Source organism: Lepidochelys kempii, chromosome 9, assembly GCF_965140265.1.
Source record: "Lepidochelys kempii isolate rLepKem1 chromosome 9, rLepKem1.hap2, whole genome shotgun sequence".
NCBI lineage: Eukaryota > Metazoa > Chordata > Testudines > Cheloniidae > Lepidochelys > Lepidochelys kempii.
This window is the reverse complement of record NC_133264.1, coordinates 790,748-818,501: the sequence shown is the minus strand read 5'-3', so window position 1 is coordinate 818,501 and position 27,754 is coordinate 790,748. Positions and strand designations below refer to the sequence as shown.

The 27,754-nt window shown below is 55.3% G+C and overlaps 3 protein-coding genes across 5 annotated transcripts in view; 1 reads left to right on the top strand and 2 right to left on the bottom strand.

Annotated features, from left to right (window-relative positions):
- The window catches only part of ACADVL (acyl-CoA dehydrogenase very long chain), an 86,733-nt gene extending 82,887 nt beyond the window's left edge, over positions 1-3,846 (bottom strand). The window contains exon 1 of the mRNA XM_073358968.1: positions 3,768-3,846. The gene's annotated coding sequence lies outside the window, so the exon portion shown is untranslated. The remainder of the gene's footprint in view (positions 1-3,767) is intronic.
- The window catches only part of LOC140917024 (D-beta-hydroxybutyrate dehydrogenase, mitochondrial-like), a 50,680-nt gene extending 27,892 nt beyond the window's left edge, over positions 1-22,788 (bottom strand). The window contains exons 1-3 of one of the 3 annotated variants that reach the window (XM_073358976.1): positions 22,591-22,675; positions 15,827-16,890; positions 3,768-3,878 (exon numbers count right to left, since the gene is read on the bottom strand). In XM_073358976.1, the coding sequence (XP_073215077.1) occupies positions 3,768-3,878; positions 15,827-15,853 (138 nt within the window). In that variant the 5' untranslated portion in view covers positions 15,854-16,890; positions 22,591-22,675. Of the gene's footprint in view, positions 1-3,767; positions 3,879-15,826; positions 16,891-22,590 lie in introns of all 3 variants that reach the window. The other 2 variants (XM_073358973.1, XM_073358974.1) reach the window with 2 other exon arrangements.
- The window catches only part of BDH1 (3-hydroxybutyrate dehydrogenase 1), a 47,152-nt gene continuing 42,177 nt past the window's right edge, over positions 22,780-27,754 (top strand). The window contains exon 1 of the mRNA XM_073358977.1: positions 22,780-22,883. The gene's annotated coding sequence lies outside the window, so the exon portion shown is untranslated. The remainder of the gene's footprint in view (positions 22,884-27,754) is intronic.

Below are 27,754 nucleotides of genomic sequence, written 5' to 3'. Positions count from 1 at the left end.
CCTCCAGTTCTCCCTGCTTGTTTCCAAGGCTTTGTGTATTCGTGTATAAGCACTTGAGATAACCTGCTGATCGCCCCTCATTCTCAGTATGAGGCAGGAGCCCTCCCCTCACAGACGTTCCTGCCTGTGCTTCCTCCCGGTATCCCGCTTTCCCACTTACCTCAGGGCTTTGGTCTCCTTCCCCCGGTGAACCTAGTTTAAAGCCCTCCTCACTAGGTTAGCCAGCCTGCTCGCAAAGATGCTCTTCCCTCTCTTCGTAAGATGGAGCCCATCTCTGCCCAGCACTCCTCCTTCATGGAACACCATCCCATTGTCAAAGAATCCAAAGCCTTCTCTCCGACACCACCTGCGTAGCCATTCGTTGACTTCCACGATTCGACGGTCCCTACCCAGGCCTTTTCCTTCCACGGGGAGGATGGACGAGAACACCACCTGCGCCTCCAACTCCTTTATCCTTCTTCCCAGAGCCACGTAGTCCGCAGTGATCTGCTCAAGGTCATTCTTGGCAGTATCATTGGTGCCCACGTGGAGAAGCAGGAAGGGGTAGCAATCCGAGGGCTTGATGAGTCTCGGCAGTCTCTCCGTCACATCACGAATCTTAGCCCCTGGCAAGCTGCAGACTTCTCGGTTTTCCCGGTCAGGGCGGCAGATAGATGACTCAGTCCCCCGAAGGAGAGAGCCCCCGACCACCACCACCCGCCTCCTTCTCTTGGGAGTGGTGGTCGTGGAACCCCCAATCTCAGGACAGTGCATCTCATGCCTTCCAACCAGCGGAGTCTCCTTCAGCTTTCTCCCCCCAGACATATCATCTGGATACAATGGCCACCTTCAAATATTTCCTAGTCAGCTTTAAATTATCTTAAAGGAACACAGAAAAGTAAAAAATATATAAAAATTCCTGCATTTCGTTTCATCTGTTATTAGTAAAATCTTCAATTGTTATATCAAAACCTGAATTGACTTGGCCCTCCCAGTTGCTCCTTTTTTTATTTTCCTCTAGGCTTGGCCCATGGAAATAGACAGGCCATGTCATTCCCCAGGTCTCCTGCACTGGGGTTACCCCAGGGGGCTGTTTGGAAGATGAAGTCAGAGCAGAAAGGTGCTGCCCGCCATTCTGGTAGCATGTTGCTCTGGAGCGCCATACTCTGTACTCACAGCCAGTGACCCTAGAGCGTTTGGGATCCAGCTTCCTGAGGGATCCATATCTGCCCAGGGGATATCACCATAGGTGCAGGCTCTGTGGGTGCTCCGGGGCTGGAGCACCCATGGAAAAAAATAGTGGGTGCTCAGCACCCACCAATCAGCTTTCCAGGGGGGGCCCCACATATCAGCTGTTCGGCAGCAGGCGGTGGGAGGAGGGGGTAGAGCAGGGGCAGGAAGAGGCAGAGTGAGGGTGGGGCCTTGGGAAGGGGCAGAGTGGGGGCGGGGCCTCAGGGCGGAGCAGGAGCGGAGCACCCATCTGGAAAGAAGAAAGTCAGTGCCTGTGGATACAACTACAGCTACAATTGTTGGAGACACTTAAGCTAACCACAGCCCTGGCTTAAAGCCGGGGGGCCGCAGGAGGAGGAGGAGAGTGGCCTGCTGGCCGCACATTTGCCCTGAGTTGTCTGAAGCTCTGGAAGTCTCTCCCTGCGTTGCTTTTCAACACCCCAAATATGCTACGTGGCCTCTCCCGCCAACCAAACAGAGTTCACAAGAGCTCTGGCCGCTGCCCAGGAACTTAGAGTCTACACTGATATGGCAGAACAAGTGAGGGGCACACACAGGCAGAGGAGGGTGAGTAGGACAATGATAATATCACTAGCTACCTCACTATCCCCTTCAAATCCCCCCCGTGCCCCACTTTGCTGAGGTGCCTACAAAAAACATGACATTGGTTAGGCTGCTGGTGTGCAGACCTCACTGCCTGTCATGCCAAGCAATATTCTTTCATTGTATACTTCTCCTCCATCTATCTGTATCCTGTTGTCATTTGTCTTATACTGAGGCTGTAAGCTTCTTGGGGCAGGGGCTGTCACTTTGTTTTGTTTTTGTACAACACCTAGTGCAATGGGGTTCTGGTCTATGATTAGGACTCCTACGCACTACAGTAACACAAATAAATACATGGCAGCCATCTGTCTCAACAGACAATGGTGTAAGCACTGAAGCAGTTCAGATATTGTGTGTCATGTTACAATATCATGAATGGTTAATAAATCGAATTCCTGAGCAACAGCAAATAAAAAAAATTATCTTATCATCATGCGTTTGACTTTGCTTTTTGCTCTTAAGATATGCGATGTTGAAGACGTTCCCATCTGATCTTGTACGGGAATGTACTGCCCTGGTACTAGATGAGAAAGTATGATCAAGCAGGAGAGAGAAGACTATATCAGAGTGTTGGTGCCTAAACACATCCCTGTTGGACACCCCTGCAGATTTCAAAGCTGTTGGATTGATCACCGTTACACTGGATTGTAGCCTTCATGCCATCATGGAAAGATAAAGATCAGACTGAGGAGGACTGGGGGCCAGCCAATCCTCTCTAGTACTCAGAAAAGGCCCTTTCTGCTGATCAGTTCAAAGCCTTTGTTAGATTTATGAAGTCAACGTAGAGAGATTTTCCTTGTTCTTGACACTTTTCTTGCAGTTGCCTCAGTCTCAAGACCATGTTGATAGTTGATCTGTCAGGACAGAAGCCTCACTGACTCTCTGGATATACATGTTCAGCAAGAACTTGCAGTCTTTTGAGAATGACCCACACAAATGCCTTGCCAACACTAAAGAGGGAGATTCCTTTGCAGCTGCTGAAATCACTCCAGTCTCCTTTGTTTTTGTTCAACATTATGATGTTGGTGTCCTTCATGTCTTGCGGTCCTCCTCCTGCCCTCAGGCAGGACAGCAAGACATTGTGCTTAAACATATGCACAATCTGATGTGTGACCAGTTACCTCTGGCCTGAACCTTCCTAAACCGGAGTTACCTCTGAGCCTGCCTAAGCCTGATGAGTCATCAGAAGCATCCTGTGGTAGGCCCCACACATCCAACCAGGGTTCAGCCAATCCACAGGTGAGGACCCACCCAGCTGATTCCAAGACAGGTACACAGGCTCCTAAGGGAAGCAGTCTCTCCAGTCTGCTCAACATCACTACCAGGCCGGGAACACACCCATTGCCTAGTAATTCTGACAGACTGCTTCTACTCCATCCAGCCCTTGATCCTGTTGCAGCCTGCTCCAGCCTTTGCCTGCTTCTTGCCAGCTCCTGTCTCAGCTGGCTGCCCAGAGAGTCTGACACCTGTCCTCCTTTCTTCTGTACTTCAGATGGAATTCTGTCTTTTCCTGTAGCCATTCCTGGTGCTAGGAGGTGACTGACTTTACAGACGGTTCTATATCAAGATCTTGGGTAATCTAGAGATCTCATTTAGAGCTACTTCAGAAACAGTGGTTTCACATGAACAGAGTTCCTGAAAGTGTTCCACCTGGCATTGCATCTATTTGCTTCTGTCGATGATGTCTCTAATAAGAGATTCGAGTGGGATGGTTTTCTTGGCTGAAAGACCTATTGATTTGATAGTCTGTTAGGGCTTTTCCACAGCTAGCTGCTTTGACTCCGCAATGCTGAGCAAGAAATGTGGAAGTCTAAGTAAAAATATGTTTAATTTGAATTTTTTTTAAAAATGCAGAGACATTTTCATTGATCACAGGCTTTAAATCAGCATGTTACTATCCCATTAAAATGTGCCCTTCACAACCTCTAACAGAGTTAACTTAACATAGTACTCACCATCAGCAAACAGCCAGCAAAGACAGTGAATCCCTGTGCATGCAGCTGCTTTGCCAAGGCATGTCCAAAGCCTTTGTCACAGCCTGTTATTAGCACTGCCTTCCCGTCAACCTGTGCAGGGGAAGCCAACAGTTTAGAGGGAGTGGATACACTCTGTGATAGCAAGAGCTATTACAATGCTGCAGAAGCCCATTAAAATTACAATACATAGCACCGGTGCAGCTCGCAGCCCAACGAGTAGGCTTAGCACATGTCAACAGTATTTTAGTAGGGATATTGGCTACACCATATGTCAACAAGCCCTAAGTTGTTTTGAAGTTGTCCTGATTCTACCCCACCCCTTGCACTTCCATTTACACTCATGCACAGTGAGTGTGAGACATTACCAGACTCAAAACCCTCTACACATTTATAGCATTTCACACCTACTGTGCACAGCTGTAAATGACACCACCAGCTGCAAGGCACAATGGGCCTGACACTGCTGTCACACTGATTTTACACCAGTCTAACACCATTGACTTTCTCCTGGTTGACACCAGTGTAATTGAGATCAGAATGTGGGCATTTTTGACCAGAAATGCAATGAGCTCTCTCTTGAAAATGCACTGTACAGCACATAATACATGCTTCCATTCTAACAAGAAAACCAGATTTATGTTACAATGACACTGACAACAGTTCCCTTTTTAAAAAGTAAATCAACGTAGAGAGACAGAAAAAGGCAGCAAAATTTCAGACACCAGCAACAAGAGAAGATGACACCAAAATTCCACAAAACATATTCAGACTCATCTAGTAGGCTGGACACAGCAGTTGGGAGGAGCAGTGGACTGGGACTTCAGAAACCTGGGGTCTATTCACAGACCTGTCTGCCCTGCTGGGTGACCATGGACAAGTTACCGCATTGCTCTGTGCCTCAGTTTCCTCACCTGAAAAAATGGGTCTAATGCTACTTATGTTGCTTGAGCTCGATGGATGAAAAAATGATGTATAAGAGCTAGGTGGTATTGTTATTGCTCCCCATCAGGATGGACACAAAAGTTGCTCATGTACATGTGAAGAGCAAGTGCAAAACTAAAATAATAAGAACAACTCACAAAGATTAACCTGTGTTTAATGTATAAACAGACCTGTGAATTCTTATTCACATGTTCAAAATGAAAACAACTGGTCAGTTATTGCTGCAATATAGGAAAGATAGAATCATAAAAATGTAGGTCTGGAAGGGCCCTTGAGAAGTCACCTAGTCCAGCCCCTGCACTGAGGAAGGACCAAGTAAACCTAGACCAACCCTGTCAGGTGTATATCCAACCTGTCCTTAAAACCCACCAGCGATGGGGATTCCACAACCTCCCTTGGAAGCCTCTTCCAGAGCTTAACTACCTCTGTAGTTAGAAAGTTTTTCTAGTATCTAATCTAAATCTCCCTTGCTGCTGATTAAGCCCATCACTTCTTGTCCTACCTTCAGTGGACATGGAGAGCAACTGATCACTGTCCTCTGTATAAGAGCCCTCAACATATCTGAGGACAGTTATCCGATCCCCGCCCCGCACCCCCAGTCTGCTTTTCTCAAGACTAAACATGCCCAGTATTTTAACCTTTCCTCATAGGCCAGGTTTTCTAATTGTTTGATCATTTCTGTGGAATACCTTACTTAATGATATTTTAGAGTGATTCAACAGGGCATGCAAGAATGCAGAATGTATGTTAGCAGGTCTTTTTGATACACTGCAAAGTCCAACTTGCCAGTGCATGAACACTTAATCTGGCTTTAAGGTATTCGATTGGTATTATCTTTTTTCAATGGGTGGGTACACTGATGCACAATGATTCAATGTCTTGTCTAATGTCATAAGAACAGCCATACTGGGTCAGACCAAAGGTCCATCTAGCCCAGTATCCTGTCTTCCGACAGTGGCCAATGCCAGGTGCCCCAGAGGGAATGAACAGAACAGGGAATCATCAAGTGATCCATCCCCTGTCGCTCATTCCCAGCTTCTGGCAAAGAGGCTAGGGACACCATTCCTGCCCATCCTGACTAATAGCCATTGATGGACCTATGCGCCATGAATTTATCTAGTTCTTTTTTGAACCCTGTTATGGTCTTGGCCTTCAAAACATCCTCTGGCAAGGAGTTCCACAGGTTGACTGTGTGTTATGTGAAAAAATACTTCCTGTTGTTTGTTTTAAAGCTGCTGCCTATTAATTTCATTTGGTGGGCCCTAGTTCTTGTGTTATGAGGAGTAAATAACACTTCCTTATCTACTTTCTCAATCATATCTCCCCTTAGCCATCTCTTTTCCAAGCTGAAAAGTCTCAGTCTTATTAATCTCTCCTCAGACAGAAGCCGTTCCATACCCCTGATAATTTTTGTTGCCCTTTTCTGAACCTTTTCCAATTCCAATATATCTTTTTGGAGATGGGGCGACCACATCTGCAGACAGTATTCAAGATGTGGGCATACCATGGATTTATATAGAGGCAACATGATATTTTCTGTCCTATTATCAATCCCTTTCTTAATTATTCCCAGCATTCTGTTAGCTTTTTTGACTGCCCTGCACATTGAGCGGATGTTTTCAGAGAACTATCCACAATGACTCCAAGATCTTTCTTTCTTTCTCTTGTGTTATGAGAAGGAGAAAAGAACACTTCCTTATTTACTTTCTCCACACCAGTCAGGATTTTATAGACCTCTATCACAGGGGTTGGCAACCTTCGGCATGCAGCCCATCAGGTTAATCTGCTGGTGGGCCGCGAGACAGTTTGTTTACATTGACCGTCCACAGGCAGGGCCCCTGCAGCTCCCAGTGGCCACGGTTCACCGTTCCTGACCAACGGGAGCTGTGGGAAGTGGCGGCCAGCACATCCCTGCGGCCCACCGCTTCCCGCAGCTCCCATTGGCCGGGAACAGTGAACCATGGCCACTGGGAGCTGCGGGGGGCCGTGCCTGCAGACGGTCCACGTAAACAAAATGTCTCATGGCCCACCAGCAAATTACCCTGATGGGCCGTGTGCTGAAGGTTGCTGACCCCTGCTCTATCATATCCCCTCTGAGTCGTCTCTTTTCCAAACTGAAAAGTCCCAGTCTTATTAATCTCCCCTCATATGGCAGCCATTCCATGCCCCTAATAATTTTTGTTGCCCTTCTCTGCACCTTTTCCAATTCCAATAAGTCACACAGTAAGCCAGTGGTAATTTTGAGCACAGAACCCAGAAGTCCTTAAACACACAATCTTGTGCTCTAACCCCTAGGACATACTCCTTCCCCCTTTGACTGAACTCCCCGTCCCCTATTCTGTTCATCATGGTACTGTCAGTTATGTGAAACAATTAAATTTAAAAGCTTAAGTGAGCCAGCAACACCAAATTGTGTGTCCTGTTTATGACTGTAATGTTCTATAGCTCTCCAAACTGAAGCTAGGGCTGTATAATATAGAGTTTGTATAGGCTTCCTTGCGGCACTATCTTTCAGGCGATGATGATATACAATAAAAAATAGTAAGAGGAAGCAATAAGGAACTTAGGTTTAAAATGTCTCTGGGGAGTGGCTTGCAACCCAATATTCCCTGTGTTACGCTACAAGAGACAGTTTCTGGAATAAGGGCCTCGCACTCTGGCAACTTGTCCAGCTGTCCCTTCCAGATGCTCATGCTCCTATTTTTTGTTTCTGCTGATGTATGTAGCAATAATAAGGTAAGGGGATTAATGTGGAAGAACTACAGTGTGATAAGGATCAGATCATAGACAGAAGCAGACAGAGCAGAAACTGATAAGGGAATGAGTTACATCCCATCCTTGACCCACTGAATCATAGAAGATCAGGGTTGGAAGGGACCTCAGGAGGTCATCTAGTCCAACCCCCTGCTCAAAGCAGGACAAATCCCCAATTAAATCATCTCAGCCAGGGCTTTGTCAAGCCTGACCTTGAAAACCTCTAAGGAAGGAGATTCCACCACCTCCCTAGGTAACCCATTCCAGTGCTTCACCACCCTCTTAGTGAAAGAGGTTTTCCTAACATCCAACCTAAACATCCCCCACTGCGACTTGAGACCATTACTCCTCATTCTGTCATCTGCTACCACTGAGAACAGTTTAGATCCATCCTCTTTGGAACCCGCTTTCAGGTAGCTGAAAGCAGCTATCAAATCCCCCCTCATTCTTCTCTTCTGCAGACTAAACAATCCCAGTTCCCTCAGCCTCTCCTCCTAAGTCATGTGTTCCAGTCCCCTAATCATTTTTGTTGCCCTCCGCTGGACGCTTTCCAATTTTTCCACATCCTTCTTGTAGTGTGGGGCCCAAACCTGGACACAGTACTCCAGATGAGGCCTCACGGACAACAAATAGAGGGGAACGATCACGTCCCTCTATCTTCCGGCAATGCCCCTACTTTTTCACCCCAAAATGCCTTTAGCCTTCTTGCCAACAAGGGCACACTGTTGACTCATATCCAGCTTCTCGTTCACTGTAACCCCTAGGTCCTTTTCTGCAGAACTGCTGCCTAGCCATTCGGTCCCTTGTCTGTAGCAGTGCATTGGATTCTTCCGTCCTAAGTGCAGGACTCTGCACTTGTCCTTGTTGAACCTCATCAGATTTCTTTTGGCCCAATCCTCCAATTTGTCTAGGTCCCTCTATATCCTATCCCTACCCTCCAGCGTATCTACCATTCCTCCCAGCAACAATAAGCCCATTGAGAAGGGGTGTTTGTGATAAAGCACTAGGCTGGGACTCAGGACGTTCAATGCGTGGCTCTGCCACAGATTCCGTGTGACCTGCGGCTAATCACTTAGTGGCTCTGTGCCTCCGTTTTCTCCATCTAAAATGGAGACAGTAGCACTGCCTGGCCTCACAGGGGGCCATGAGCATAATAAATACATTAATGACTGTGAGGTATTTGGATACTACTGTGATATAGAAGTAGTTAGACGCACTGCACACACATCTCCCAGTGTTTGTGTACAAGTGATTGGTTTGTGTGAGCAAACACCATGAGCACACACACTCACACACAGTGTTGTACACCCATTCAGAGTTGTGGCTGTGCAAATGTACACCTTTCAAAATAGATCTCTGTGTAAATACCTCATGTTCCTGCTCTTTATTCCAGCTCATAGAAAGACTGCTCATAAGATATTCAAATGACCATCACCCAAGCAGCACCCCTCAACATTTTAAAATCAGGTTAACCGAGGCCTTGTCTACACTACAGGGGAAATTCAATCTAAGCTACGCAATTTGAGTTACGTGAATAGCGTATCTCAAGTCGACGTAGCTTAGATCTGCTTACTGCTGGGTCCACGATACGAGACGTAAACGCTCTTCTGTCGACTCCCCCTCCTCTTCTTGATCCGGTGGAGTACAGGAGTCAATGGCAGAGTGATCGGCGGTCCATTTAGTGGGTCTTCACTAGACCCACTAAATCGACTGCCAATGCATTGATAGCCGGCTGCTCATTAATCCCCAGTAAGCGTAGACAAGCCCTGAGTGCTTGTAAATGTGAAGGTCCAACAGTCCCGAGTAGAGCAGGCAGACGCAGCATGGTTGGCAGGCAGCTCAGGAATCCGGCCACATTCCTGACACCGAGTTGCTGTAATGACCTCAGGCAAATCACTTAGCCTCTCCATGCCTCAGTTTGTCCCTCTGTGAAACGAAGATACTACTAGTTAGCTGCCACTCAAAGGATGGTGAGGGTTCTCTCACCAATATTTGTACAGTGCTTGGAGACAGCAGGTGTTACAGAGTAACCAGTGTGTAGGTAACTCACCCCACATAGTTCTGCCAGCGCACCTTGGAGCTGCTGACATGCTGGAACACAGAACTCTTGGCTTAGTGATGGCTTTGGTGGGATGACTCAGTGATATCACGTGTGCTAGCTCACTAATCTATACGCACAGCACTGCTATATCTAGATGACATTTTCCACAAAGGCAAGTTGTGTGTCTAAGTACTTTACAATAAATATTCACTTAAACCTGCACCTACATCAACACATTTACAGTTTACTTATTTTTTTCAAAAAAGGGTCTGATTTTCTTTAAAATAAACTGAACAATTTCCACACATGCTCAAAATTAGATCCACTGATTGCAACAGAGGCAAAGTCAAGCAAAGTAGCTGGATAACCTCAGCCTTTCCAGATAATTTGAGAACCTGCACACACTCGTCTAGACTTTTTCCTATTCCCTCTCTCGCTGTCATTTGTTTTTCAAGGTCCCATTCCCTGTGAACCCATCCTTGACACCCTCCTTATTATCTGGTGCAGCATGGATTCATTTTAAGTTCAAAACAAGCAGTTACAATACTGAACTTTGTCTGTTCCGACAACAAACACTTAATTTCAGACTGCTTTACCAGGCACTTAAGGGCTTCTGTCCTAGTAACGGAACCGTTTCAAATGTACCATAATACTCAGGCAACTTCACAAAATATGAACCAATCTGGATTATAACTACTGAGAGACGATCCAGAGTCTGGTAACATTCCTCTGCTGAATGCTGATCCCCCGTCTGAGTTGCTGATTTTTCTAATTTTCTTGATAATATGAATTAGCGAGTAACAGGGTGGTGCTGCTTTGAGAAGTTTGTGTGTGAAAAGAATCTCTGTTTGCTTAGGAGGTCTGCTCCCTGTGTAGGGGGGCTGGAACAATGTGTATAGTGGGGGTGTGGAGAGCCATTGGACCAAACTGTAAACCCTGTCTATGATGGAAACCACTTCAAGCCATGGGGTGCGGCGGAACCCCCAGCACGCCAAGTTCCAACACCCATGTCCCTCTGTGTATTCAGCCAGATCCACTGATCTCAGTGGCACAAATCAGATTTACTCCTCTTGGCCATGGGTAGCAGAGCATGGGCTGGGTTCTCCTCCTGGGGACTCTGCACACACTGCATGAAAATGCAGTGAGGATTGGGGTCTGTGGACTCCTGGCAGCAAAGGCACAGGGGCTTATTTTATACATTTTCTGACAAGTTCATTATGTAAAAGTGACGGGTCTTTAGTTTCCTAAAAATGTAAGTGTATTTCTCTTCATTGAGGAACACAGGAATCGCCAACCTCGATCAGACCTGGAGTCCATCTAGTCCAATATCCTACCTCCGACAGGGGCCTGCACCAGATGCTGCAGAGGAAGGTGTAAGAACCCCACAGCAGCAGATGTGGGATACTGCCTTCAACATTACGGCTCATCCTGATCTCTAATCATTAGAGACAGTCTTAAGCTCTGAGGCGCAAGGTTTGATGTCCCTTCTACAGGATTTTTATCATTAATTATAAGTCTGCATATTCTTGATATCCATATAAATGCTCAGTCCTTTTTTGAATCTTAAATTCTTGGCTTCAATGATTTCTTAGGGCAACGAGTTCCACATTTAATCATGTTGTGTTTAATCATAAAGTGTTTCAATTTAATCGGTTTTGATTTGCCCACCATTCCATTTAATTGAATGTCCCCTTGTACTTGTGCTATGAGACAGGAAAAACAGTTCCTGATCTCCCTTCTCTAGACAACTCATCATTCTACATAGTTTTTATCATGTCCCTTCTCACTCATCTCCTTTCTAGCATAGCAGTCACAGTCTTTTCAATCTCTCTTTGTACTAGAGTTTTTCCAGGCCCTTGATAGTTCTTGTTGCCCGTCTCTGAACCCACTCTAGTTCTGCACTATCCCTTCTGAAATGGGGTGGCCAGTTCTACGCGCAGACTTACAGCTGGGGACACACCATTGATTTAAATAAAGGCATTAAAATAGTCTCAATATTATTCAGCATCCCACTCTTCACGCATCCTAACATCTTGCTTGATTGTTAGCAAAAGCTGCGTATTGAGAAGTCTTCACTGAGCTATCCATAATAATGCCCAAGTCCCTTTCTCTGCAGTGCCCTGCCTCGGTTTCTCCTTCTGCTCACGTCCCCTTAAGAACTCCACATCACAGTCCCATGGTAATTAAAACTCTTCCCCTCTGGGGTTCATTTTATTTAGTCCTTACACACATTGGCCTTTCAGGGCCTAACCCCAGATCAATATTTTCTGAGGCTTCTGCCATGTGTAGCACTCCTAACCCCACCTAGCTCCTTTCTGCAATGACTATCCCAGGTCTCTTGTCCTTTCCTCCCTCATCTCCCCAGGCCTGGCCTGAGTTAATCACATGACCTCAGCCATCTGAGGAAGTGAGCTGACCTTGTCACAGGTTAGACTGAAGCCCCATTTTCCCTTAAAGGGGCCAGCCACCCTCTGACAAGTTGAGAAAGTTTATTTAGAACCATGAGAGTGGCAGGAGTAATTTTTTCCCTCCAATTTCCATTACTTTGCCTTTGTCAAAATTAAAAGTAATTTGCCATTGTGTTGCCCACTCATCTAGCTTGTTTAGGTCTCTGAAGTTCCTCACAGACGTCTCTTATCCTAAGTAACTTTGAGTCATCTGCAAATTTTGCTACCTCCCTGCTCACCCCTTTCCCAGATCTTTAATATATTAAGCAACGCTGGAGTAAGTGACCTGCTCCCAAGAGCACACAAGAAGTCTGTGGCAAAGCGGGACTTGAACCCACAGTTCCAAAGTCATAGGCTAGTGTTCTGGACCATCTACCTCCCCTTTCAACTGATTGAAGCCACAACTGCCTCCAGTTAAGACAGCCTTTCCCTACAGCCTCTGGAGATAGCAGTGAGGTACAGATGACTACCGTCTCCCCAGCTGTCTTTGGGGAAGATGGCCACCTCCACTGGGCTCTACAGTTTAGAAACAGAATAAAAGGGGTGGGGGTCAAGGAAACATTGGAGGAGCAGGGAGATTGAGCAGGTGGCAGAGAACAAGAACTAGAGGGGCAGGAGATTATTAGACAGCAGAGACACACAATGTGAGGGAGCAATTCCAGTGGCAGCAAGACCAAGCATAGAGTTTGAGTCACTGTATAAGCACAAGACGCACTTTCACATACTCCCCACAGACTACAGTGGTGCTGTCTGGGAGAGCAGAATTTGGCACATTTGTCAAAGCTTACAAACAAACCAAAAGACATTTAATTTCAAAAAGTATAAAGTGGGACATCAGGTCTGCAATTCTGTGCCAGTCGCTAGGTTCACTTTTTTCTTCTACTAATTTCTAATTTTACAGTACTGCGAAAAAAATTTAAAAATCATTTTTTCCATTATTTTCACTATGAGTCTGTTAAGTAAAATCGAGGTCTTAGTTGTGTGAGAGAGTGCTCAGTTTTGCAGCATCCCAGATACCATCCAATCTTTTCCCACTTATTACAAGAGTTGACAGACTTCAAAAAAATTCTTCCAAATATTGATGCTTCAGGTACATCTGTACATAAGAACAGAAGAATGACCATACTGGGTCAGACCAATAGCCCTCTAGTCCAGTGGCCTGTGCCAGATGCTTCAGAAGGAATGAACAGAACAGGGAAATTTATTGAGAGATCCACCCTGTTGTCCAACCCTATCTTCTAACAGTCAGTGATTTGGAGCAGTTAGAGGTTTAGGGACACCCAGAGCATGGGGATGCATCCCTGACCATCTTGGCAAATAGCCACTAATGGACCTATCCTCCATGAACATAGCGAATTCTTTTTTTAACCCAGTTATACTTTCAGTTTTCACAACTTCCCTTGGCAATGAGTTCCACTGGTTGACTGTGTGCTGTGTGAAGAAGTACTTCCTTATGTTTCTTTTAAACCTGCAGTCTGTTAATTTCATTGGGTGCACCCCTGGTTAGTGTGTTACGTGAAGGGGTAAATAACACTTCCCTACTCACGTTCTCCACACCAGCCATGATTTTATAGACCTCTGTCCTCTCCCCCAAGTCGTCTCTTTCCCAAGCTGAACAGTCCCAGTCTTTTTATTCTCTTCTCATACGGAAGCCGTTCCATGCCCCTCATCACTTTTGTTTTCCTTCTCTGAACTTTTTCCAATTCTAATCTACCTTTTGGAGACACGGTGACCAGAACTGCACCCAGTATTCAAGGTGTGGATTTACATAATAGCATTATTATATTTTCTGTCTTTTATTATCTATCCCTTTCCCAATGGTTCCTCACATTGTTCGCTTTTTTGACTGCCATTGCACATTGAGTGGATGTTTCCGGAGAACTATCCACAATGACTCCAAGATTTCTTTGTTGAGTGGGAACAGCTAATTTAGGTCCCATCATTTTGTATGAATCATTGGGATTATGTTTTCCAATGTGCATTCCTTTGCATTTATCAACGATGAAATTCGATCACCTAGTTTAGTGAGATCCTTTTGTAACTCCTCGCACTCAGCTTCGAACTTTACTATCTTGAGTAATTTAGTATTGTCTGCAAACTTTGCCACCTCACTGTTTAACTAAAGTGTCCCATCTTTGTAATGTCCACAATAGCATTTCTGCTAAATCTTCTTTATTCCAAGCAGCTGCCAGATCAGATCTGGTATCTGTGTTATATGTGTACTTCTTTTTACATCACATACACCTTAAATTGGTATATGCATGGGGCGAGAACCTGGGCTCAGAGGGATAGTTCATCTTGTAATGCTATCTGTTTGAATCCAGCCAATGAATCTCTATAATTGCTAACAGACCAGGCAGTGCTGCGTGGTATTAAATTGCACACGAGAACTTCCCAACTAAACCACTAGAGATGAAGTCTTAGCTACTATGCAGTAAAAGGGCATTTTGCCATTGATTCAGTGGGGCCACGATTTCAGCCTAGATCCTCTTCTGACTTACCCCAGTTTGGCCCAGCTGTTAGGCATGAGAGAGCAATTTAGGCTTCTGTGCTCACCCATTCCTTGGTCTGTCTGCTGAAGATAGTAGTTTCACTAACTCAGGGCAATTGAGGTGGTGGGTTTTGTGGACCTTGAACTGAGATCACCAAATTCCTCCCCACCACACAGTGCAAATATGGACTCTGCATGGGAACAAGTTCACACACGCATCTCATGGGCCTGGTTCGCTAATATCTCATTAATATCGTTCTGCGAAACCCAGGAAGCAACAAAGGAAAACAGCCCTTGCATAGGCTCAGTTTTCATCAGTTCTACTCTCCTATTGGGTGGCAAAGTCATCAGGCACCAGGTAGAAGTATGTTACTGGAATTAACATCTGGGTTGGTTCATATTAGTGTCAACTCCAAAAACAGGGGGGCAGATCTCCACTCTGTGGGATTTCAAATCCCTCTTTCGGTTCATACGGTTCTGCTCTCTATGATTAACCGCTTCCTGAGCTAGCTGCTGAGATGCTCCTTCTTTTACTTGAGTGGAAATCATTAGAGCTGTGTCAGCGCTTTCATAACTGAGGTTAGAACGTGGCTGTAAATAAAGAAGCATCCACTCTAGGCTGGAGCATAGCACATAAGGGAGGTTCTGTGGTCACTGCAATGTAAGTTGCACGAAAGGGCTGCAGCTAATGGACAAATATAAGAAAAATGTACATTGTTGTGCTGTGTGAAGTGCTAACCGCTGCGGTAGCTGCATCCTGAGCAGGACTGCATCCCTGCCCAGTGATCTGACCTGGGTCCTCCCAGAAATGGAGAGACCTTCAGCCGTGCTCTTCATGGGCTGTAAAGGGCAGCCCAGGGCAACTGTGAGAGCACTGGAGTGAGTTGTGAGCTTGGGGAAAGATATTAGGAAAACCTTTTTCACTAGGAGGGTGGTGAAGCACTGGAATGGGTTACCTAGGGAGGTGGTAGAATCTCCTTCCTTAGAGGTTTTTAAGGTCAGGCTTGACAAAGCCCTGGCTGGGATGATTTAGTTGGGGATTGGTCCCGTTTGAGCAGGCGGTTGGACTAGATGACCTCCTAAGGTTGCTTCCAACCCTGATATTCTATGATTCTAACAAGCTCTTGGGACTGGCTGCCCATTGGCACTTCCAGCCTATGGCCAAGGTTCTTTACGTTTCAGGTCCCTCGGATTGGAGAAGGGGCTGTGGCCCAGGGTTCTTGGGGCCCTATAGGCAGCTGGGGAAGGGAAATAGTGGAAGGCCCCTCTCCCACATAACTAGAGTACATCTGTACACAGTGGTAACAGAGATGCGCTGCTCAATCCCACCAGCTCGTCCAAATGCCAAGGGTTCAGAACTGACCGGGTCGTGCTTGCTGCTAGGGAACATGAGGCGGCTGAGGAAAAGGCACACAACATCCCAGGAAACGGCTAATGCTTGCTCCTGCTCTGACTGTCATGTGACCCATCTCAGGTAACAGATGTGAAGAGGAAGAATGTCCAGGACGTGTTTGTGTGACCCAGCATCAGCCGGGAGAAGGAAGGAGCCGAGGCCAGGACACAACAGCAGGGTCGTTCCTGTGCTGCAGGGATGGTGAAATCCTCAAGTGCCCAGCCTAGTGTGGCTCCAGGGCCAATTATATTTATTCTGGCCCATGTGATTGACTGTTCTGTGTAATTCCAGGACCGGCACAGAACAATCTGACAGCAAGGCTAGGACTCTGCGCAGAGCTGCAAAGAGCAAATGCTCTGTTTGGCGGTGGTGCATTTCTGGTAGGAATCCTGGAGACAGCTGAGTTACTGCTGCTTGTCAGGCACGCTAGACAGAACTCAGAGGCCGGGTCCTACTGCCATTGAAGTCAATGGCAAGGCTCGCATTAGTTTCAGTGGCTAGGGGATGTGGCCGTATGTTGCAGAAGCCAGGAGCAGAAGCATAAATACAGCAGTGCCCATTAGGAGCTGAGGAAAATCTTAGAAATTCGGTGACAATTTGCTTGGTGTCAGTTGCAAACAGCCAGATTTCTCTGCACGGTCTGATCCTGGGGAATGATTCCAACCGCCCTTTAATACCGCGACTGACACTTAGGAGGTGGTTAGTACATGTATCTCAAAGGCCCCTGAAATGCAGCGTTCCTTGCGAGGGCAGCACAGTTATTTCAAATGGTGGCTGCGTGTCCCACATCTCTCTCCTGGCAGGTACAGCCCAGGGCTCAACAAGAGCCTCTGAAATCTGCTCTAGGAATTCCTGTGGGGAAGTTCTCTGGCCTGTGTTATCCAGGAAGTCTGACTAGATGATCACAATGGTCCCTTCTGGCCTTGGAATCTGTGAATCTATAATTCCACTGCTGTTAGTGAAGTTCCTCCTGATTTACGCTGGTGTGAGAGAAGAGTCAGGTTAAAGTAGCTTTTCTGTGTCAGTTAAAGAGGCTAAAGATTGAAAGACACAAATAAAAGATTAATGGAAGTAAACCTTGAGAGGAAAGGAAGGGAGAACAGGGAAGGGCAGAGAAGGAAGGTGGAGTTACTGTGAGGGATTCCTTGGTCTTGCCCTTCATTCTTTACCCTTCCCTGCAGTGTTTCTCCAAAAGTTTTTTTTTTAAAAGATGGGCCTGAACTAGAAATGAGCTCCGTTTCACATGTGTGGGTCCCAGCCACTCCCTGGGGGTATGCACATGTGTGGGTCCCTGTCCCCCTCATTGAAGCAGGTGTGCAGGGTTACTGCCCTGGGAACCGCATGGCACCAGTAGGCGTGGGGTCGGCTGCAGGCGGGGGGCGCAGGCCGGGGCCGGGCTGGCTGCGGGCAGGGGGTGCCGGGCAAGGCTGGCTGGAGGCGGGGTGCGGGGCAGGCGGCAGGCTGCGGGGCAGGGTGCGGGACTCGGTGCGGGGCAGGCGGCAGGGTGCAGGGCTCGGTGCGGGGTGCGGCTGGCGGCGGGGTGCGGGGCTCGGTGCAGGTCGGGGGGTGCAGGGCAGGAGGCGGGGTGCAGGGCTCTGTGCGGGTCAGGGGGGTGCGGGGCTCGGTGCGTGGTGCGGCTGGCGGGGGGTGCGGGGCTCGGTACGGGTCAGGGGGGTGCGGGGCTCGGGGCGGGACTCGGTGCGGGGTGGGTCAGGGGGGTGCGGGGCAGGGTGCGGGGCTCGGGGCAGGAGGCGGGGTGCAGGGCTCAGGGCAGGGCTCGGGGCAGGGTTCGGGGCAGGTCAGGGGGGTGCGGGGCAGGAGGCGGGGTGGGGGGGCTCGGTGCGGGGTGGGTCAGGGGGGTGCGGGGCTCGGGGCGGGGTGCAGGGGGGTGCGGGTCAGGAGGCGGGGTGCGGGGCTCGGTGCGGGGTGGGTCAGGGGGGTGCGGGGCGGGGTGTGGGTCAGGGGGGTGCGGGTCAGGAGGCGGGGTGCGGGGCTCGGTGCGGGGTGGGGTGCGGGGCTCGGGGCGTGGCGGGGCTGGCGGGGGGTGCAGGCCTCGGGGCGGGTCAGGGGGGTGCGGGGCTCGGGGCGGGTCAGGGGGGTGCGGGGCTCGGGGCGGGGCTCAGGGCGGGTCAGGGGGGTGCAGGGCTCGGGGCGGGTCAGGGGGGTGCAGGGCTCGGGGCGGGGTGCAGGGCTCGGTGCGTGGCGGGGCTGGCGGGGGGTGCGGGGCTCGGTGCGGGTCAGGGGGGTGCGGGGCGGGGTGCGGGGCTCGGGGCGGGGTGCAGGGCTTGGTGCGTGGCGGGGCTGGAGGCGGGGTGCAGGGCTCGGGGCGGGTCGGGGGGGGTGCGGGGCTCGGGGCGGGGTGCGGGGCTCGGGGCGGGTCAGGGGGGTGCAGGGCTCGGGGCGGGTCAGGGGGGTGCAGGGCTCGGGGCGGGTCAGGGGGGTGCAGGGCGGGGTGCGGGGCTCGGGGCGGGGTGCAGGGCTCGGTGCGTGGCGGGGCTGGCGGCGGGGCAGGAGGCGGGGTGCAGGGCTCGGGGCGGGTCAGGGGGGTGCGGGGCTCGGGGCGGGGTGCAGGGCTCGGGGCGGGTCAGGGGGGTGCGGGGCTCGGGGCGGGGTGCGGGGCTCGGGGCGGGTCAGGGGGGTGCGGGGCGGGGTGCGGGGCTCGGGGCGTGGCGGGGCTGGCGGCGGGGCAGGAGGCGGGGTGCGGGGCTCGGGGCGGGTCAGGGGGGTGCGGGGCTCGGGGCGGGGTGCAGGGCTCGGTGCGTGGCGGGGCTGGCGGGGGGTGCGGGGCTCGGTGCGGGTCAGGGGGGTGCGGGGCGGGGTGCGGGGCTCGGGGCGGGGTGCAGGGCTCGGTGCGTGGCGGGGCTGGCGGCGGGGCAGGGGGCGGGGTGCAGGGCTCGGTGCGTGGCGGGGCTGGCGGCGGGGCAGGAGGCGGGGTGCAGGGCTCGGGGCGGGTCAGGGGGGTGCGGGGCTCGGGGCGGGTCAGGGGGGTGCGGGGCTCGGGGCGGGTCAGGGGGGTGCGGGGCTCGGGGCGGGTCAGGGGGGTGCAGGGCTCGGGGCGTGGCGGGGCTGGCGGGGGGTGCGGGGCTCGGTGCGGGTCAGGGGGGTGCAGGGCGGGGTGCGGGGCTCGGGGCGGGGTGCAGGGCTCGGTGCGTGGCGGGGCTGGCGGCGGGGCAGGAGGCGGGGTGCAGGGCTCGGGGCGGGTCAGGGGGGTGCGGGGCAGGAGGCGGGGTGCAGGACTCGGGGCGGGTCAGGGGGGTGCGGGGCTCGGGGCGGGTCGGGGGGGGGCGGGGCGGGGGGCGGGGCTCGGGGCGTGGCGGGGCTGGCGGCGGGGCAGGAGGCGGGGTGCGGGGCTCGGGGCGGGTCAGGGGGGTGCGGGGCTCGGGGCGGGGTGCAGGGCTCGGTGCGTGGCGGGGCTGGCGGCGGGGCAGGAGGCGGGGTGCGGGGCTCGGGGCGGGTCAGGGGGGTGCGGGGCTCGGGGCGGGGTGCAGGGCTCGGTGCGTGGCGGGGCTGGCGGGGGGTGCGGGGCTCGGGGCGGGTCAGGGGGGTGCGGGGCTCGGGGCGGGTCAGGGGGGTGCGGGGCTCGGGGCGGGTCAGGGGGGTGCGGGGCTCGGTGCGTGGCGGGGCTGGCGGGGGGTGCGGGGCTCGGGGCGGGTCAGGGGGGTGCGGGGCTCGGGGCGGGTCAGGGGGGTGCGGGGCTCGGGGCGGGGTGCAGGGCTCGGTGCGTGGCGGGGCTGGCAGGGGGTGCGGGGCTCGGTGCGGGGCTCGGGGCGGGGTGCAGGGCTCGGTGCGTGGCGGGGCTGGCGGCGGGGCAGGAGGCGGGGTGCAGGGCTCGGGGCGGGTCAGGGGGGTGCGGGGCAGGAGGCGGGGTGCAGGGCTCGGGGCGGGTCAGGGGGGTGCGGGGCTCGGGGCGGGGTGCGGGGCTCGGGGCGGGTCTGGGGGGTGCGGGGCGGGGTGCGGGGCTCGGGGCGGGTCTGGGGGGTGCGGGGCAGGAGGCGGGGTGCGGGGCGGGGTGCGGGGCTCGGGGCGGGTCAGGGGGGTGCGGGGCAGGAGGCGGGGTGCAGGGCTCGGGGCGGGTCAGGGGGGTGCGGGGCTCGGGGCGGGGTGCGGGGCTCGGGGCGGGTCTGGGGGGTGCGGGGCAGGAGGCGGGGTGCAGGGCTCGGGGCGGGGTGCAGGGCTCGGTGCGTGGCGGGGCTGGCGGGGGGTGCGGGGCGGGGTGCGGGGCTCGGGGCGGGTCTGGGGGGTGCGGGGCAGGAGGCGGGGTGCAGGGCTCGGTGCGGGTCGGGGGGGGTGCGGGGCTCGGGGCGGGTCTGGGGGGTGCGGGGCGGGAGGCGGGGTGCAGGGCTCGGTGCGGGTCAGGGGGGGGTGCGGGGCTCGGGGCGGGTCAGGGGGGGGTGCGGGGCGGGGTGCGGGGCGGGTCTGGGGGGTGCGGGGCAGGAGGCGGGGTGCAGGGCTCGGTGCGGGTCAGGGGGGGGTGCGGGGCTCGGGGCGGGTCTGGGGGGTGCGGGGCGGGGTGCGGGGCTCGGGGCGGGTCTGGGGGGTGCGGGGCAGGAGGCGGGGTGCGGGGCTCGGTGCGGGTCAGGGGGGGGTGCGGGGCGGGGTGCAGGGCTCGGTGCGGGTCAGGGGGGGGTGCGGGGCTCGGGGCTCGGGGCGGGTCTGGGGGGTGCGGGGCGGGGTGCGGGGCTCGGGGCGGGTCTGGGGGGTGCGGGGCAGGAGGCGGGGTGCAGGGCTCGGGGCGGGTCAGGGGGGTGCGGGGCTCGGGGCGGGTCAGGGGGGTGCGGGGCTCGGGGCGGGTCAGGGGGGTGCGGGGCTCGGGGCGGGTCAGGGGGGTGCGGGGCGGGGTGCGGGGCTCGGGGCGGGTCTGGGGGGTGCGGGTCAGGAGGCGGGGTGCGGGGCTCGGGGCGGGTCTGGGGGGTGCGGGGCAGGAGGCGGGGTGCGGGGCGGGGTGCGGGGCTCGGGGCGGGTCTGGGGGGTGCGGGGCTCGGGGCGGGGTGCGGGGCTCGGGGCGGGGTGCGGGGCTCGGGGCGGGGTGCGGGGCTCGGGGCGGGGTGCGGGGCTCGGGGCGGGTCTGGGGGGTGCGGGGCGGGGTGCGGGGCTCGGGGCGGGTCTGGGGGGTGCGGGGCGGGGTGCGGGGTGCAGGGCTCGGTGCGGGTCAGGGGGGGGTGCGGGGCTCGGGGCGGGTCTGGGGGGTGCGGGGCGGGGTGCGGGGCTCGGGGCGGGTCTGGGGGGTGCGGGGCAGGAGGCGGGGTGCGGGGCTCGGTGCGGGTCAGGGGGCGAGGTGCGGGGCTCGGTGCGGGTCAGGGGGGGGTGCGGGGCGGGGTGCAGGGCTCGGTGCGGGTCAGGGGGGGGTGCGGGGCTCGGGGCGGGTCTGGGGGGTGCGGGGCGGGGTGCGGGGCTCGGGGCGGGTCTGGGGGGTGCGGGGCAGGAGGCGGGGTGCAGGGCTCGGGGCGGGTCAGGGGGGTGCAGGGCTCGGGGCGGGTCAGGGGGGTGCGGGGCTCGGGGCGGGTCTGGGGGGTGCGGGGCGGGGTGCGGGGCTCGGGGCGGGTCTGGGGGGTGCGGGGCAGGAGGCGGGGTGCAGGGCTCGGGGCGGGTCTGGGGGGTGCGGGGCAGGAGGCGGGGTGCGGGGCGGGGTGCGGGGCTCGGGGCGGGTCTGGGGGGTGCGGGGCAGGAGGCGGGGTGCGGGGCTCGGTGCGGGTCAGGGGGCGAGGTGCGGGGCTCGGTGCGGGTCAGGGGGGGGTGCGGGGCGGGGTGCAGGGCTCGGTGCGGGTCAGGGGGGGGTGCGGGGCTCGGGGCGGGTCTGGGGGGTGCGGGGCGGGGTGCGGGGCTCGGGGCGGGTCTGGGGGGTGCGGGGCAGGAGGCGGGGTGCGGGGCTCGGGGCGGGTCAGGGGGGTGCAGGGCTCGGGGCGGGTCAGGGGGGTGCAGGGCTCGGGGCGGGTCAGGGGGGTGCGGGGCGGGGTGCGGGGCTCGGGGCGGGTCTGGGGGGTGCGGGTCAGGAGGCGGGGTGCGGGGCTCGGTGCGGGTCAGGGGGGGGCGGGGTGCGGGGCTCGGGGCGTGGCGGGGCTGGCGGCGGGGCAGGAGGCGGGGTGCGGGGCTCGGGGCGGGTCAGGGGGGTGCGGGGCTCGGGGCGGGGTGCAGGGCTCGGTGCGTGGCGGGGCTGGCGGCGGGGCAGGAGGCGGGGTGCAGGGCTCGGGGCGGGTCTGGGGGGTGCGGGGCTCGGGGCGGGTCTGGGGGGTGCGGGGCAGGAGGCGGGGTGCAGGGCTCGGGGCGGGTCAGGGGGGGGTGCGGGGCTCGGGGCGGGTCTGGGGGGTGCGGGGCGGGGTGCGGGGCTCGGGGCGGGTCTGGGGGGTGCGGGGCAGGAGGCGGGGTGCAGGGCTCGGGGCGGGTCAGGGGGGGTGCGGGGCTCGGGGCGGGTCTGGGGGGTGCGGGCAGGAGGCGAGGTGCGGGGCTCGGTGCGGGTCAGGGGGGGGTGCGGGGCGGGGTGCAGGGCTCGGTGCGGGTCAGGGGGGGGTGCGGGGCTCGGGGCTCGGGGCGGGTCTGGGGGGTGCGGGGCGGGGTGCGGGGCTCGGTGCGGGTCTGGGGGGTGCGGGGCAGGAGGCGGGGTGCGGGGCTCGGGGCGGGTCGGGGGGGTGCGGGGCTCGGGGCGGGTCTGGGGGGTGCGGGGCAGGAGGCGGGGTGCGGGGCTCGGGGCGGGTCTGGGGGGTGCGGGGCGGGGTGCGGGGCTCGGGGCGGGTACTCACGGGGCGGGCGGCGCGGGGCAGCAGCGCTCGGAGCAGCCCCAGCAGCAGGGCGCCGCCCAGGCCCAGCAGAGCGGCCGGGGACCCGGCGGGCGGCAGCCCCAGGAGCGCCAGGAGCCCCAGGGCCAGGGCCAGGCCCAGCAGCGGCGGCGGCGGGGCGCTCACCATGGCGGCGGCGCGGGGCGGGGCGGAGTGAGGTCACTTCCGGGCCGGCCGGGCCCCTCAGCCCGCGGCGGGAAGGTGGGTCGCACAGTGGCCGGCGCCGGGCGAGCCTCGCGGACACGCGGCTCCTGCAGGTAACTCCGGGCCGGGCGGGGGAAACCGGGCGGCGCTTCCGCGAGCACCGAGCCGCCGGCAGGGGATGGAGCCGCCGCCGCCGCGCGGGAGGCAGAGACAGAGACACGCGCCCAGAGAGAGAGAGAGAGACAGGGACAGGGACAGGGACAGAGACAGAGACAGACAGACACACACACACACACACACACGCGCGCACACACACACCACACAGAGAGACGCGCGCGCGCACACACACACACAGAGAGACGCGCACACACACACCACACAGAGAGACACACACCACACAGAGAGACACACACCACACAGAGAGACACACACACACACACACCACACAGAGAGACACACACACACACACACCACACAGAGAGACTCACACACACACACACAGAGAGACTCACACACACACACCACACAGAGAGACACACACACACACACCACACAGAGAGACTCACACACACACACACCACACAGAGAGACTCACACACACACACACACACAGAGAGACTCACACACACACACACACACACAGAGACTCACACACACACACCACACAGAGAGACACACACACACACACCACACAGAGACACACACACACACACACCACACAGAGAGACTCACACACACACACACACACAGAGAGACACACACACACACACACACAGAGAGACACACACACACACACCACACAGAGAGACACACACACACACCACACAGAGAGACACACACACACACACCACACAGAGAGACACACACCACACAGAGAGACACACACACACACACACCACACAGAGAGACACACACACACACACACCACACAGAGAGACACACACACACACACCACACAGAGAGACACACACCACACAGAGAGACACACACACACACACACCACACAGAGAGACTCACACACACACACACACACAGAGAGACACACACACACACACCACACAGAGAGACACACACACACACACACCACACAGAGAGACACACACCACACAGAGAGACTCACACACACACACCACACAGAGAGACTCACACACACACACCACACAGAGAGACACACACCACACAGAGAGACACACACACACACACCACACAGAGAGACACACACCACACACAGAGACGCGCGCGCGCACACACACACACAGAGACGCGCGCGCGCACACACACACACAGAGAGACGCGCGCGCGCACACACACACACAGAGAGACGCGCGCGCGCACACACACACACAGAGAGACGCGCGCGCGCACACACACACAGAGAGACGCGCGCGCGCACACACACAGAGAGACGCGCGCGTGCACACACACACACACAGAGAGACGCGCGCACGCACACACCACACAGAGAGAGACGCGCACACACACACCACAGCACGCACAGAGAGACGCGCACGCACACACCACACAGAGAGAGACTCGCGCACACACACACAGACGCGCGCGCACAGCACACGCACACCACAACACGCACAGCGGCGCGCGCACACACACCCACACGCCACAACACGCACAGAGAGGCGCACACGCCACAACACGCACAGAGAGGCGCACACGCCACAACACGCACAGAGAGGGGCGCGCGCACGCACCACAACAGGCACAGAGAGGGGCGCGCGCGCACACACACACCACACAGAGAGACGCGCACACACAGCACTACACACAGAGAGACGCGCACACACACACCACACAGAGAGAGACTCGCACACACACACCACAGCACGCACAGAGGCACACGCACCACAACAGGCACAGAGAGGGGCGCGCACACACCACAACAGGCACAGAGAGGGGCGCGCGCACGCGCCACAACAGGCACAGAGAGGGGCGCGCGCACGCGCCACAACAGGCACAGAGAGGGGCGCGCGCACGCGCCACAACAGGCACAGAGAGGGGCGCGCGCACGCGCCACAACAGGCACAGAGAGGGGCGCGCGCACGCGCCACAACAGGCACAGAGAGGGGCGCACACACACACACCACACAGAGAGACGCGCACACACACACCACACAGAGAGAGACTCGCACACACACACCACAGCACGCACAGAGGCACACGCACCACAACAGGCACAGAGAGGGGCGCGCACGCACCACAACAGGCACAGAGAGGGGCGCGCACGCACCACAACAGGCACAGAGAGGGGCGCGCACGCACCACAACAGGCACAGAGAGGGGCGCGCGCACGCGCCACAACAGGCACAGAGAGGGGCGCGCGCACGCGCCACAACAGGCACAGAGAGGGGCGCGCGCACGCGCCACAACAGGCACAGAGAGGCGCGCACACTCACACGCCACAACACGCACACACACACAGCGAGAGAGAGACGCACACACAGGCGCTGGGGGCCTTTCCAGGTCGGGCCTGGTGGAGAAATGAAGGTCAGACAGGGCGATGCCACCTGTGCCCCGCTCTGGCAGCGAGCCGGCCGGGAGGGGCGTGCGGAGGGAGCTGGCTGTTGTCCCTGGTGACGGGTGGGCTGGCACCACTTGTGCGTCCCTGGCAGCGTGATGTGGAGACACACGCAAGCAAGGGCACCTCCTTACGAGGCCCAGGCTGCCTCCATCCCACGCCCCTGCTCTGATAGGCCGATGATGCAGTTCTGAGGCGGGCACGTCACCTCGTCAGATGCCGAGGGCTGGCTCCGCCTGGCCCCTTGCCAGCCCAGGGTGTGCGCTCGGGATGCTGCTTGTGCTGAAATGTGGCCTGGCAGGTTTAAAGGACTCTGCTTTGTCTGAGCCTTGTGCTGAGTGCTTGGGGTGTGTAGCCAGCCCAGACCGGATCTCTGCAGTGTGTCGCTGGAACCAGAAAGTCGGATGCCAAGGGACTGTTGCTGATCCAAACAAAACACACTCATGTCTCCCATTGACTTCATTTATACCTGTGTTAGGGAGAGGGGAAATGCTGCCACACCAGAATTCCCCCCTCACTCACACCAGCAGCCATGGTTAATACCCACATTGTGCGGGGAGATGACTACGCCAGGTGTAAAGGGGGTGGAGAATCAGGCCCAGTGGATATAGTGCATGGGTTAGTGTCAGAGTAGGGCACCAGCCCTGTGTCCTGAGTAACTTTATGCAGGAGACGAGACTTTTTTTTTTTTTTCAATGGGAAATAGTGGCAAGCATCAAGGGCAGAGCCTGGCCCTAAATGGACGAGGTTTAATTTATATTATTATCCTCTTTGATACAGTACTTTTAAATAGATCTTCCAATGTATTTCCCTCATTTTGTTAAATTAAAAAAAAATCTACACAACCTGAACCTGTTAAACGTTATTAGTTTATGAATATGTAAATATTTTTGCCATTTTTGACCATTTTTCACCCTTATTAATCACAAAACAATTAATGATACATAGCATTTCTCCTACCAGGATCTTTATTAATATTTACTAATTAAGCCTCCCAATAAGCATCTGTGAAATTAGGAAGTTTATTGACCCCATTTTATGGACGGGTAAACTGAAGCACAGAAATTTGTATTGATTTGCTCAAGGTCAGACACCAAGTCATTGATGAAGCTGGGAATGGAATTCAGGTCTGTCTCCTTAACTAGCCCCTAGACAGCACTGGGTTTCCTGTATGAACCAAGTTTACAACTGAAGAAAAGAGGGCCCAGGTTTTCACTGCTTCTTCAGGTGACTTGGTGCTGGAAATCTAACAATCACTGCTACACTTTCACACAATTTGTGTTCCAGGCCTTGTCTACACTACAGAGGTAAGTCGACCTAAGTTACGCAACATACCTTAGGTCAACTTACTGTGGTGTCTACACCACCCTGGGTTGACGGGAAAGCGATCTGCGGTCAATTTTGTGGGTCTTCTCTAGACCTGCATTGATCACCATGGTGTTGATCCTGGGTAAGGGTAGACATGCCCCCAGTCTGTTCCGTATAAGGACTTGTCTACATTAGGGATTTTTTACGTGAGAATGGCTGCCTTGGTGCAGCTAAACTTGTGCAACCCCCCCACTGTAAATACAGTGCACCAATGGGATTTCCCCTAATCTGAAACTGGGATAATTGCACTGGTGTAAACCCTGTCCAACCAATGCAGTCAACTATTATAACTGACCTGGTAGAACATATGAAATCACTACTAGTAAAGTTTGCAGATAACATACAAATTGGTGGTGTGGCAAATATTGATGGGGTCAGGTCAGTTATAGAGGCTGATCTGGACTTCTTGGTAAGGTGGCTCATTTGAACAACGTGTTTTAATATAGCCAAATCCACATAGGAACAAAGACTGTAGGTCAGAGCGAGTATCCTGGAATGCAGTGACACCAACAAGGACGTAGAGGTCACGACAGATAGCCAATGAGCATGAGTCCGGTACATAAGAAGGTTAATGCAATCCTGGGTGTATAAGCAGGAGTAGGGATGTGCTATTACCTCTGTAACAGCACTGGCAAGATCATTACTGGAATAGTGTGTCCAGTTTTGGTGACCACACTTCAAAAACCATGTTGAAAAATAGTAAAAGAGCTACAAAAATTATTCCACTTCTAGAAAACCTACCTGATATGAGAGACATAAGAAGCTTGATCTATTTAGTTTATCCAAGAGTTGGTTAAGAGGGGACTTGATCACAGTCTACATCTACCTACCTGGGAAGAGATTTCTGATGGAAGAGGGCTATTTCATCTAGAAGAAAAAGGCCTAACAAGATCCAATGGTTGGAAATTGCAGCTAGAACTTTATTTCAGACTGGAAATAAAGTGCACATTTTTGATACTGAGGTAATTGACTACTGGAACAACGTACCTAGGGCTGTGGTGGATTCTCCATCACCTGCAGTCTTTAAATCAAGACTGGCTGTGTTTCTATTAGACATGTTCAGCCAGAAGTTATGGGCTTGCTGCA